Source organism: Chrysochloris asiatica, unplaced genomic scaffold (genome assembly GCF_000296735.1).
Source record: "Chrysochloris asiatica unplaced genomic scaffold, ChrAsi1.0 scaffold00547, whole genome shotgun sequence".
Lineage (NCBI taxonomy): Eukaryota > Metazoa > Chordata > Mammalia > Afrosoricida > Chrysochloridae > Chrysochloris > Chrysochloris asiatica.
In genome coordinates this window covers 1-11,866 of record NW_006409065.1, presented here as the reverse complement: position 1 = coordinate 11,866, position 11,866 = coordinate 1, and the positions used below count along the sequence as shown (strand labels likewise).

The window sequence follows — 11,866 nt, the reverse complement described above, 5'->3', positions numbered from 1 at the left end:
CTGATGATGTGCCCTGTAAACTTTCACTCAATGCAAAATAAAAACATTTAATTAAAAAAAATTAGATTGCTGCTGTTAGTTGTTTTTTTGAGTTGAATCCCATTCATGGTGGCCCCATGTATGCAAAGTAGAACTGCTCCTTAGCGTTCTATGTGTCAATTTGAAGGGGTGGTCTTTTGGCTAGTAGTCGAGCCACCCAGGAACATCCTAAAGTTATATTGTAGCCTGGTAACAAATTTTGGCCAATGAAAATGAGTGGAAGCTATATGCATAATTTAAGAACAACAAATTCTTCTTCACCCTTTCTCTTCTTCTGCAGCAGAGAATTTAGAAAACTCAGAGACAAGGACAGCTGACAACATGTCAAGGTTACCATCAGACTTTCTGTGAATGAAAAACCAGTTGTTACGTTGAGACACTGAGATTTGGAATAACTCCATTACTGCATCATAGCCTAGCTAGTAAAGAGATAAAGGAAAGAAAACTGTCCACTATAAATTTGCTAGTTAGATTAAAGCCTCAAGAATGAAAAGTATGTTGACTCTCAAGTAAGGTGGGCAGGGAGTCTATTTGAACACACCATAGCAACTACAACACCCCTTTTTTATTCTAACCACAAAGATTATTTTAAAACCAATAGAAAGATATCTCCTTAAGACCTCACTTTCTGTGCTGATATTTAATACGCTGTCCTCACCAGAGAGTCATGCAAGAGGAAGCATTGCCAGCATCCCCACCCCCACACCCACACCCAGTTACTGAGTAATCAACGATATTCAGATTGTAAGGTCCTGGCATCTATTCATTTACCTTAAGAAACGTAATTCTATCCTAACTTGGGGACAGGATTATCAAGGATATATGAAATCTATACCATTTGCTACTATAACAACATTGGAATTTCAGAACACTTCATTGTGCTCAAGAGGAACCTGTACATAGACCAAAAGACAGTCGTGTAAACAGAAAAAGGGGATACTGTATGGTTTAAAAAGAGGAAAGATGTACAACAGGGTTGTATAGCCTTTCACTATACTTAGTCATCTGTATGCTAAGCAGATCATTTGTGAAACTGGACTATATTAAGAACACAGCGTCAGGGTTGGAGGAAGACTCATTAACAATCTGTGATATGCAGATGACACACTCTTGCTTGCAGAACGTGAAGAAGACTTAAAGCACTTACTGGTAAGGATCAAAGACTGTACTGCCTTCAGTATGGATTCCACTGCAACAGAAAGAAAACAAAAATCCTCACAACTGAACCAACAGCAGCATCATAACAATCAGAAAAGATTGACATTGTCAAGGATTCCGTTTAACTTGAACCCACAATCAACATGCATGGACACAACAGTCGAGAAATTACACGGAATATTGTATTGGACAAATCTGCTGCAAAAGACCTCTTTAAAATGTTAAAAAACAAAGAAGTCACTTTGAAGACAAAAGTGTGCCTGGTGCAAGCCATGGTATTTTCAATTGCCTCACATTCATGTGAAAGCTAGATAAGGAATTAGAAAGAATGAAGAACTGATGCATTTCAATTATGGTGCTGATGGTGGTGGTGGTGATGTGCCGTGGAGTTGGTTCCAAATCATAGCAGCCCTGTATAGGGTTTCCAAGGGTGTAAATCTTTATGGGAGCAGAAAGCCTCATCTTTCCCCAGCGGAATTGCTGGTAGTTTCTAATTGCTGACGTTGATGTTAGCAGCTCAACTCATAACTATTATTAAGAGTATTAAATATACTATTGCTACCAGAAGAATGAGCAAGTCTGTTTGAAGAAGGACCGCCAGAAAGAACACTCACTGGAAGCAAGGAAGGCAAAACTGCCTCACTTACTTAGGACATGCTATCAGCAGGATTAATCCCTTGAGAAGGATATCATGCCTGGTAAAGTAGAAGGTCAACAAAAAGAGGAAGATCGTCCAAGAGACAGAAGGACACAGCAGCCGCAATGGTGATGGCTGTGTGCCGTGGAGTCAGTTCCGACTCATAGCGACCCTGTACAGGGTTTCCAAGGCTGTAAATCTTTACGGGAGCAGAAAGCCTCATCTTTCTACCGCAGAACCGCTGGTGGTTTTGAACTGCGGACCTTGCGGTTCTGCAATACTGGGGTCAAACATAGCAATGATTGTGAACATGGTACAGAACCGGGCAATCTTTTGTTGTACATAGAGTCGCTATGGGTTCTAACTGACTCAACAGCACCTAACACCAGCATTACACGGAAACTGCAGAGTAGCCAGCACATTTTTTTTTTTTTTTAATCTTAGAGCAACTGACTCAGGTTAACTTCCAAATCCACAGAACCCCAAGGAGACACAAAAACATCTCAGAGGGAGGAAGTTTCGGTCAGACTTTACCTATGCAGACACTGTCACCAATGTAAGGAGCTTACTATATTTTTCCATCTTGACATCTGTGTGAGGTCATTGTTGCTGTTGATTTTGTTGATTAGTGCTGCCGAGTCATTTCTGACTCAGCAACCCTGTGTAAGGTTTCTGAAGATCGGCTGGTGGGTTTGAACCACAGACCTTGCCGTTCAAACTGACCTTGTGGTCCAGTGCTTGCCCTACAGCACCACACCAGGACTGAGGTCATTAGGTAATCAGAATCTGGGTCTGCAAATAACCAAGAAGGTTATTTGACCCTTTGACAGAGATGTAAGTAGTCTTGGTGTTGTTGTTGTTATGTGCCGTGGAGTCAGTTCCGACTCACAGCGACCCTGTACAGGGTTTCCGAGGCTGTAAATCTTTTATGGGAACAGAAAGCTTCATCTTTCTCCCGCGGAACAGCTGGTAGTTTCGAACTGCTGACCTTGAGGTTCGCAGCCCGAATCGTAACCACTACGCTACCAGAGCTCCTTAGTCTTGGTGTAGTGTAGGAGAATAAGCACTCGACCTCGAGGTCGGTTTGATCCACAAAGTCAGCAATTCAAATTCACCAGCAGCAATTCAGGAACCCTATACAGGGTCACTGTAAGTTAGAACCAACTCCACAGTGCTTAATAACAACAGAGTTATAAAGTCATACAGATGTTGGTGATAGATTTAAGAATCAAAGGCAGCATACTATTGCATAACCCTTAAAGACCATTCTCAGACCCTGACTTTGTTTACTAAATGCGCCAGAATAGCTTATGAGAGGTTGATATAAAACAGGGTCCAACCCCATCTGTTCTCCAATCTCCAAGTTATGCAAAAGCCAGGGTAACCTTTCTAAAATATAATACAAACATGCCTCTTCTCTGCATAATGTTGACCTCCGAAAAAGGGTCAAACTCCTTAATACACCATCCCTAAGCCTCATCACCATCTGGCCACAACCCCCCAATTCACTCAGTCTCATCTCATTTACCCGGCCTGCCTTGAACCATCCACTGTCTCCCCTCTCCCCTGCCCAAATATGCCAGCTTTTTCGTGGCTCTGTGTTTGTCGGATTTGTTTTGTTTTGTGCACATACTGTTTCCTCTCTTTTCCCCAATTGGCAATTCATCTTGAAGATGCAGCTCATGTTTCTATTCTCAGCACCTACCACAGAAACAGGTAGGTAGTAAACTCTGAAAAATGTGAGTATTTATTGAATGAATAAACGTAGACTGTTGACAATTGAAAATACAGGCAGAATAACAAACTGGAAGCTTAGCAATCATTTTCTGACTAAATTTTTCAACTTATTGGCTAAGTTCTTGGTTGAAAAGGAGGAGGTGTTCTATGGTGCCTTCACCAAGCACTCTTGATAGCCACAAAAGAAAACAATTTCTGAAAGTTATGATTTCAAACCAAGCTGCCCCTTACTTTTAAAGGCAAAGTCCTCATCAAAACCTGGGACAAACTTGCACTTGAGTGCAAGAAATCCAGTCGGCAACATTTGCTACTATTTTACTGTTTGTTTCTCTATGGCTTTTTGGTTTATTTGTTTGTTTTGTGGGGTTTTTTTTTTTGTTTTTTTTTTAATATTACGTCTTTGAATTACAAAAAAAAATAATAATCATAATGGCATAGGTCCCAGAAGGAGACCCTATTGTTGTTACTGCTGTTCAGTGCTGTTGAGTCCGCTCCAACTCAAAGCAACTTTATGTACAATAAAACGAAGATCCTCACAATCACTGCTACACTTGTGCCCGTTGTTGCTGCAGGGGTCTCCCTCTTTTTCCCTATTTTTACCAAGCATGGTATACTTCTCCAGTGACTGATCCCTCCTAATAATAAGTCTGAAGTATGAAAGACGAAGTCTTACCATCTTGGCTTCTGAGGAGCATTCTGGCTATACTTCTTCCAATAAAGATTTGTTATAAATTCTAGTTGTCCATGGTACCTTTAATATTCTTCTCCAACACCATAACGCAAATGAATCAATTCTACTGTGGTCTGCCTTATTCATTGCCCAACTTTCACATGCACATGAGGTTACTGAAAATACCATGGCTTGGTTCTGGCACCTTAGTCCTCAAACTGCTATCTTTGCTCTTCAACACTTTAAAAAGGTCTTGTGCAGTATGTTGTTCTATTTCTTGACTGCTGCTTCCATGAGTGTTGATGGTTGATTCAAGTAAAATGAAGTGTTTCACAATGTCAACCTTTGCTCCATTTATCATGATGTTATTTATGAGTCCGGTAGTGAGGTTTTTCATTTTGTTTATATTGACGTGCAACCTATACTGAAAGTTGTGGTCTTTGATCTTCATCAGTATTTCAAGTCCTCTTCATGGTGACTTCATTTGTGTCTTAAAGAGTAGAACTGCCCCCCAGAGAGTTTCCCAAGCTGTAATCTTTATAGTAGCAGACTGTCAGATCTTTTCTTTCACAGAGTGACTGCTGAGTTCAAACCAACAACCTTTAAGTTAGCCACGGAGCCCTGGTGGACCCCTTTCACCCCCAGGGCTCCTTAGTGATGAGGGTAAAAGCGATTGCAATTGTATTTAGGATGGTGTTTTGTTCTGTTGTACATAATAAGGTCACTATGAGTCAGAATCGACTTGAAGGCACCTAACAAGAACAACAACATTGGATGGTCAAGGTGGACCTTTCTGAAAAGCAAAGATTTGAAGGAGGCAAGGAAGCAAGGCTACTGATATCTGGGGAGATCTTCCCAGGCAGAGGGTACAATGAACACCAAATATCCTGAAGCATGCCCTAAAACTCTGCTGTCCACTATAGTAGTTGTGGTGCTGTAGGAGAAGCACTGGACTGGTAACCATTAGGTCAGCATATCAAATCCACCAACCACTCTTGGAAACTCTATACAGCATCATTATGAGTGATTATTTCAATGTAAATTAATTAAACTTAAATAAATTTGAGAAATTCAGTTCTACAATTGCATTTGCCACATTTCAAAAGCACAGTGGTGATCATATTGGACAGAGCAGAGCCAGAACATGCCCACTGTCATAGAAAGTTCTACTGAACAGCATTCTTCCCAAGAGGGCAATATTACCAGAGCAGGTGGAGCAAGTAATAGAATAACAGTTAGTGAGGTTAAAGGGGCACAAATGTGTAGGATCCTGGAGACCATTATAGGAATTCTGGTTTTTATTCTGGATGAGGTAGTAAATGGAGGGTTTTGGCAGAAGAGTAATTTGATCTGATTTTATAATGAAAGGAATCACTTTGGGTTTTTTGTTTTTTTTTTGTTTTTTTTTAATAATAGCGAAGAAAGATGGTCAAGGATGATAGCAAGGGAGGTGGTAGAAAGTGCTCACTAAATCCTATGATTTTTGAAGTTGGTACCAGGAGTATGACATTATTAAGACAATGAAAAAAGTGTATAGTTGGGCATAAGGAAGATCACTGGACTGCTAATCCCAACGTCAGCAGTTCAAACTCATCAGCTACTCGGAGGAAGACAGACGAGGTTTTCTGCTCCCATATACAGGGTTGCTATGAGTCAGCATCTACTCAATGGCAATGGGAATTTGGGCATAAGAGAGGCTGAGTTTTACTCTAGCCTGACTTGGATTTGAGAATACTGTAGCACTCCCATCTGAAATGTCCAAGGTCGCAATCCAAGTAGTGTGAGGTAAGACAAAAACCAGGTCCTGACTATAGATTTAAGATTCCTTGGCAAATGTGTAAGAGTTGAAATAAGCGTGGAGGTTAAACAGAAGACTACTAAAATCTGGGCTTTGAAGAACATCCACAAGAGATCCATGGGCCAGGAAAGAAGACAAACAATACCCAAGTCTTAAGAATATTGGAGTGTCAACAGTAAAATAGCACCGAGATGTCCAAGAGCTCAAGAAGAATAAAGTTGTTTGGGAAACAGTCTCAAGATTTGGAAAGTGAAGTTTCTCCTATAAAGTGGTGGAGAGAGAAGCTAGGTTAGAATCATTTCCGTGAGTACAGAGGGACCACTGGCACTGAGAAGGAACAGTGTGATTAATTGTGGCGTTTCTCAGCACTTACAGGTGTTTCTAAAGTATCATTTAATTTGGTCCCCGTCAAAGGCTAGTGTCAATTGTGTTAAATGCTATGCTGTGACAATTTGAATATACATATTTTTGTAATTCAAAGTTTATTTAAGATACTTAACAGTGAAAAAAATTTTTTTTTATATTTGGCTTTTTGTGTGTGTGAGAGGTCCATGTATTGTTGTTGTTAAGTGCTGTTGAGTCCGTTCTGTGAACTAGGAATCAGATTTCTCCTTCCCTCCTTTAAGGTCTAGCTCTGCACAGAACTAGCTCTATGGCCTTGGCCAATTCATTCAATCTCACTGAATTCAGTTATCCTTTTAGTGTGTGGGAGGTTACTGGGAGCAGGGATGGGGGGGGGGGTTTCATGAGAATTTAAATTTGATAGTAGTCTGATTTATTTCATTTGTAATCGTCTTGTTATCGAAATGGTACCTCGCTTTCCATGCTGATCAGTACACAAATGAAACATGCAATCCTGACAAGTGTCTGTTTCACTTTCAGTTGTAATTAGAGAGAGAGAGAGAGAGAGAGAGAGAGGGCACTTGAAGAAAGGCAGGCGCAGGAGTGTAGTAAAATAATGAGTGAGATGTGTGCGGATTGTGCTGCCAGAGGGGATGGAAGAGAAGAGCGGACTAGAACAGACAAGCAGTCGTCAGGACTCTTGTTACTAGGGCGGTCAGCGTCCTTGGTTACCGTTCTACTGCACTGAGTTCTCTCGCTCCTACTGGCGGAGTTCTGGGCCCCGCCTTGCAGAGCGGAGAGTAAAGCGCACCACCTAACAAGTGCACCCATAATCTGGGTCGGAAGCCGCTGACCCAATTAGGAACCACGAGTGCGGGAGTTTTGCAAAGCAGTGGTCATCTGACGCCCACGCTAAAAGAATAAAAAACAAAAAACCCGCCTAGAAACCGAAAATGGGGAAAGGGATTATTGTTAAACTGAAGTTTTTAAGGGTGATGAAAACAAAAAACTTCGGAAAGTAGTAGTGATTGCTGCACAACATAGTGAATGCAATTAAATGTCACGGATTTATAAATGTAAAATTGGTTGAAATTTTACATATCACACACACACACTCACAAAAAAAATTCTTAAAAAAAAAAATAAATAAAAAGTCCCCAGCCCCAGGGCTGCGCAAGGAACTAGAGAAGGCGGGTCGGGGTCCCCTACCCAGACTCACGCTATATTCCCTCAGCCAGGAGTCGAGCTTCTCCGGCAGTGATCGTAAATATTCGTTGGAGACTAGTTTCCTCAGGTTTTCTGCCATTGCTCGCTTTTCCGCTCGCCCCACTCTGATAGATGGAGACTTGGAGAGGTCCAGCCGGGGGCGTCCGCGGGACCGCGGGGTGGAATAACGGGAAGGTTGTTATCTTCCTAGGGGGCTCAGAGCGTGGCAGGTGTTTCCATCTCCCCCCCTCGGGTTGGACAGGGTAGGGTTCGGGAAGCCGAGGGGAGGTGCCCTGGGCCGCAGCCGCCGCGCCTCATCCGCTGTCCCGCAAGATCTCTGTGCTTCCGGCGGCCGCCCGCGAGCCCCGGCCATAAATACCCTGCGATGATTAAACAAACCCTGACGTGGGCTGCGGCTGCCAGGGACGCGCGCGTCCAGCGTCCTGGCAACGCTTGAGCAGTGCCCCCTCCCTGAGGCCCTCCCACTGCTTCCAGAACCCGGGTGCGCCATGTTTCTGCTCCTGCTACTTCTTGCTCTTCCTCTTACTGCTGTTGGTACTGCTGATGATCGAAGGCGAGGGCTCCCGAAGCCACTGAGACTGGGTTGGGCTGGGCCTGGACGGCTCACCCAAGGCCCTAGATGGGCGCAGCAGCATTACCTGTTGAACCGCAGCATCGCTTGGAGGGAGTCTGAGGCCCAGAACCCACCTCCCCACCCAGATATCAAGGCAGCAACGCCCATCTAGAAAAGCAGACGTTATTTTTTCCATAGAAGTTTTTGGCTAAACTCTCAAGAAAGCGTTTGTTTGGCTCCTTTCTTTATTCTTTCATCTCTCACACTTTTAATTAAATCATCATTTGTAGCACGAGTCAGGCTGTTAATCTCAAGGTCAGCAGTTCGAAACTACCAGCGGTTCTGTGGAAGACGGATGAGGCTTTCTGCTCCCGTAAAGATTTACAGCCTCGGAAACCCGACTCCACCACCAGGGTTTACTTATATGAAACGTGCTTTAAATTTTCAGTCCTTCCAATTTCTTTCTTTTGCTTTGTTCCTTGGCCCTGGATGGGTACCCAGATAAACGGATTTTAGCTCCAGTATGTTCACAAAGGAAAGCTAATTCAAGTTTGGACAAAATTTGACAATATGTCTTTAGAATTACTGAGCCCATTATATAAAGCTCCATTTAAGGAGCTCTGGTAGCGTAGTGGTTAAATGCTCCGCTACTAACCAGGAAACAAGAAACAAAACATCCACTGGTTGCTCCTCAAGAGAAAGGTGGGGTCGTCTGCTACTGTGAACATGTACAGTCTTGGAAAGTGTGGGGCAGTTCTACTCCATCCAAGGAGCCAGTGTAAGTCAAAATCTACAGACATCTGTGGGTCTAACTGGAATTAGACTGAAAGTTCAGACAAGCTGTGTCACTATTTCAAAAGGATGCCTTCAATTAAGCAGACTGATCAATTGAATTTAAGAAATGAAACCACAACGATCTTCCTTACTAACTTTAGAAGCCCTTGTTTTAAATACTACCATCAATTGATGTGCTCACTGAAAACCATTCTTAGCTAGTCATTAAACAATTAGGGTGTAACAGGGCCTCAGCATCTAGCTAGCTAGTTTAACTCAGGTTTCTTTTTGGAGGTACTTGAAGATGAGCATCGCATATATAAGTGCCATAAAATTCACATTTTCTGTTTCTCTGAGCTATGGTGGTTTTATCATCCTTCAGTGAAGATTTAAAGCTCATGTCAATAGCTTATGTTCCTGCTAGTTATGTGTGGGGGGCAGGGCAACTCACAAAATAAGGGCTGTAAGGAAGCATAAGTGTTGTTATAGTAGAATTAAAGAAAACGAAAGTGAAAAAAAATTTAAAAACACTAATATTTATTATATGTCTTCTTCCTTTTAAAAATAAAGGAGAAATCAAGAAAGGAATGGAGAAAAAACTCACAGATTTCTTAATCTGGGGTCAACAATTTCCTACAACAATTGTAATCTTTGAACAGTGCTAATTTTCTTATTCATGGAAAACAAATTGGAACAATTGTTTGTGTCAGGAAATAAGAGGTTGAATCCTGGCTTAATGGCCCTAGTTCTTATTCCAGGAGCCCTAGTGGTGCAGTGGTTAAGCACTTGGCTCCTAACTGAAAGGTTAACAGTTTAAACCACCCTCTGAGGTAGAAAGCTGTGGCTTCCATAATTACAACCTTGGAAACCATAAGGGGCAGTTCTACTCTGTCCTCTAAAGTCGCTGTGATTGGAATTGACTCATTACCAAGGGATTAGTTAGATTTGGTGCCTATCCTTAATTAGCTTGTAAACCTTAGTTTTCCTCATCTGTTAAAGAGACACAATAGTTCTTATTTCATAAAATTATTATGAGATTAAATAAGAAAATTCATGTAAAGCTCTCAGCTTCGTTTAATACTATACTAAGTGCTGGAAGAATGCTACCATCAGAATAACTAGGAAGGGTGATTACAGTATTTAATAGCTTAAGCCAAGCGTGGGGGACGTCAGCTCTGTGGGCCAGATGTTGTTGGTAAGTGCCCTTGAGTCGGTATAGACTCACAGCAATCATGTTTATGGTTTCTGAGGAGTGCTTGATGAGTTTGAACCATTCGGTTCAAACTGTACTGTTGTTAAGTGCCATCCAGTTGGTTCCGACTCATAATAAGCCTGTATAGAGTTTCCCAAGGGTGGGTGGTGAGCTTGAAGTGCTGAACTTGCAGTTCAAACAGACCTTGCAGTCCAGCGCATTTACAACACCACATCAAGACTCCATCCATCACATTGTTGTTGTTGTTGTTAAGTGCTGTTGAGTCGGATCCAACCAATAACAACTCTGTATAGGATTTCTGAGGAGCGGCTGCTGAGCTTGAAACTGCCCACCTTGTGTTTCAAACAGTTTGGCAGTCTGGCACATTAACCCATAATGCCACGTCCATCATATTGTTGTTGTTATTGTTAGGTGCCATCGAGTCAGTACCGACTCATAGCAACCATATGACAACAGAACAAAACAGTACCCATTCCTAGGCCAACTTCAAAATTGTTGCCATGCTTGAGCCCATTGATGCTGCCACTTTGCCAATCCATCTTGCTTGGGCTCTTCCTCTTTTTCTCTGAACCTCCACCTTACCAAACATGATATCCTTCTCTAGTGACTGGTCCCTCCTGACAATACGTCGAAAATATGAGAGATGAAGTTTGGCCATCCTGACCTCCAAGAAGCACTCTGGCTGCACTTTTCCAACACAGATCTGTTGGTTCTTTTGGCAGCCCATGGCACTTTCAATATTTCTCCTACAACACCATAACCCAAATGCATAAGTTCTTCTACGGTCTTCCTTATTCACTGTCCAGCTTTCACATGCATATGAGGTTACTGAAAATACCATGGCTTGGGTCAGGCACAGCTTAGTCCTCAGGGTGACATCTTTGCTCTTCAACACTTTAAAAAGGTTTTGTGCAGCAGATTTGCTTAATGCAATATGTCATTTGATTTTTTTTTTTTTTTCCTTTTTAACTCTGCTATTTCAAACAGTAACATTTCGTGAACTAATTTTTTTTATCTATAAATTCTAAGGGATGTTATGTTTGGGACCTATAATTCTGTTGACTGAGTACAATTTACATGGAAACATCTATTTTTTTCACATGTTACTGTGAATTACGTGATAATTAACATGGGACAACATTAGCTTTACATTCATCCTATCATATATCGTTTCATTGCCATGGTTACCATCCCCTCCATGCATCATCAACCAACTAAAGGATATACTCTGTAAGCATGCCCCCTGGTCATCAGCACACAGCCCCTCTCCCTCTCTGGTTCTAGAGTCCCCAGCCTCTGCATCTCTCCACATCATCTTCTCTGCCTCCATCCTGATGTCACTGCTTCTCTGAGTAGGGGAGGGCCCTGCACTCCCCTCTTCTCCCTTGATGGCTCCAGGAACCTCCACTGTCACTCCCCTCCTTTTGCTATAAAACATCAACCTTTACATTTCCAAACCTCACAGTCAGTCCTTATAACAATTATTCACTATTGTACCACAAGAGCCCTATCCCCATCTCTTTCATCAGCCATGCCCACACAGATTGGATACTACTCAGTGGAGATTCTACCTTCCTCCACGCCCTCTGGATCTAGGCTCCCTATTGAAAGCTTGTAAGCCAGTCACTTCTTGCCTTTGTAGTTCCCCTTTTTGGGTAGCCAATGTCCAAATGAAAGCTACGCCACCAATATTTTTAATACCAGCAGGGTCAGCCACC

At 42.3% G+C, this 11,866-nt stretch overlaps 1 protein-coding gene across 1 annotated transcript in view; it reads right to left on the bottom strand.

Annotated features, from left to right (window-relative positions):
- LOC102828653 (mitochondria-eating protein-like) overlaps positions 1-7,687 on the bottom strand; it is a 67,492-nt gene extending 59,805 nt beyond the window's left edge. The window contains exons 1-2 of the mRNA XM_006877648.1: positions 7,591-7,687; positions 7,236-7,293 (exon numbers count right to left, since the gene is read on the bottom strand). Of these exons, the coding sequence (XP_006877710.1) occupies positions 7,236-7,293; positions 7,591-7,687 (155 nt within the window). The remainder of the gene's footprint in view (positions 1-7,235; positions 7,294-7,590) is intronic.
- Between the last annotated feature and the right edge of the window lie 4,179 nt (positions 7,688-11,866).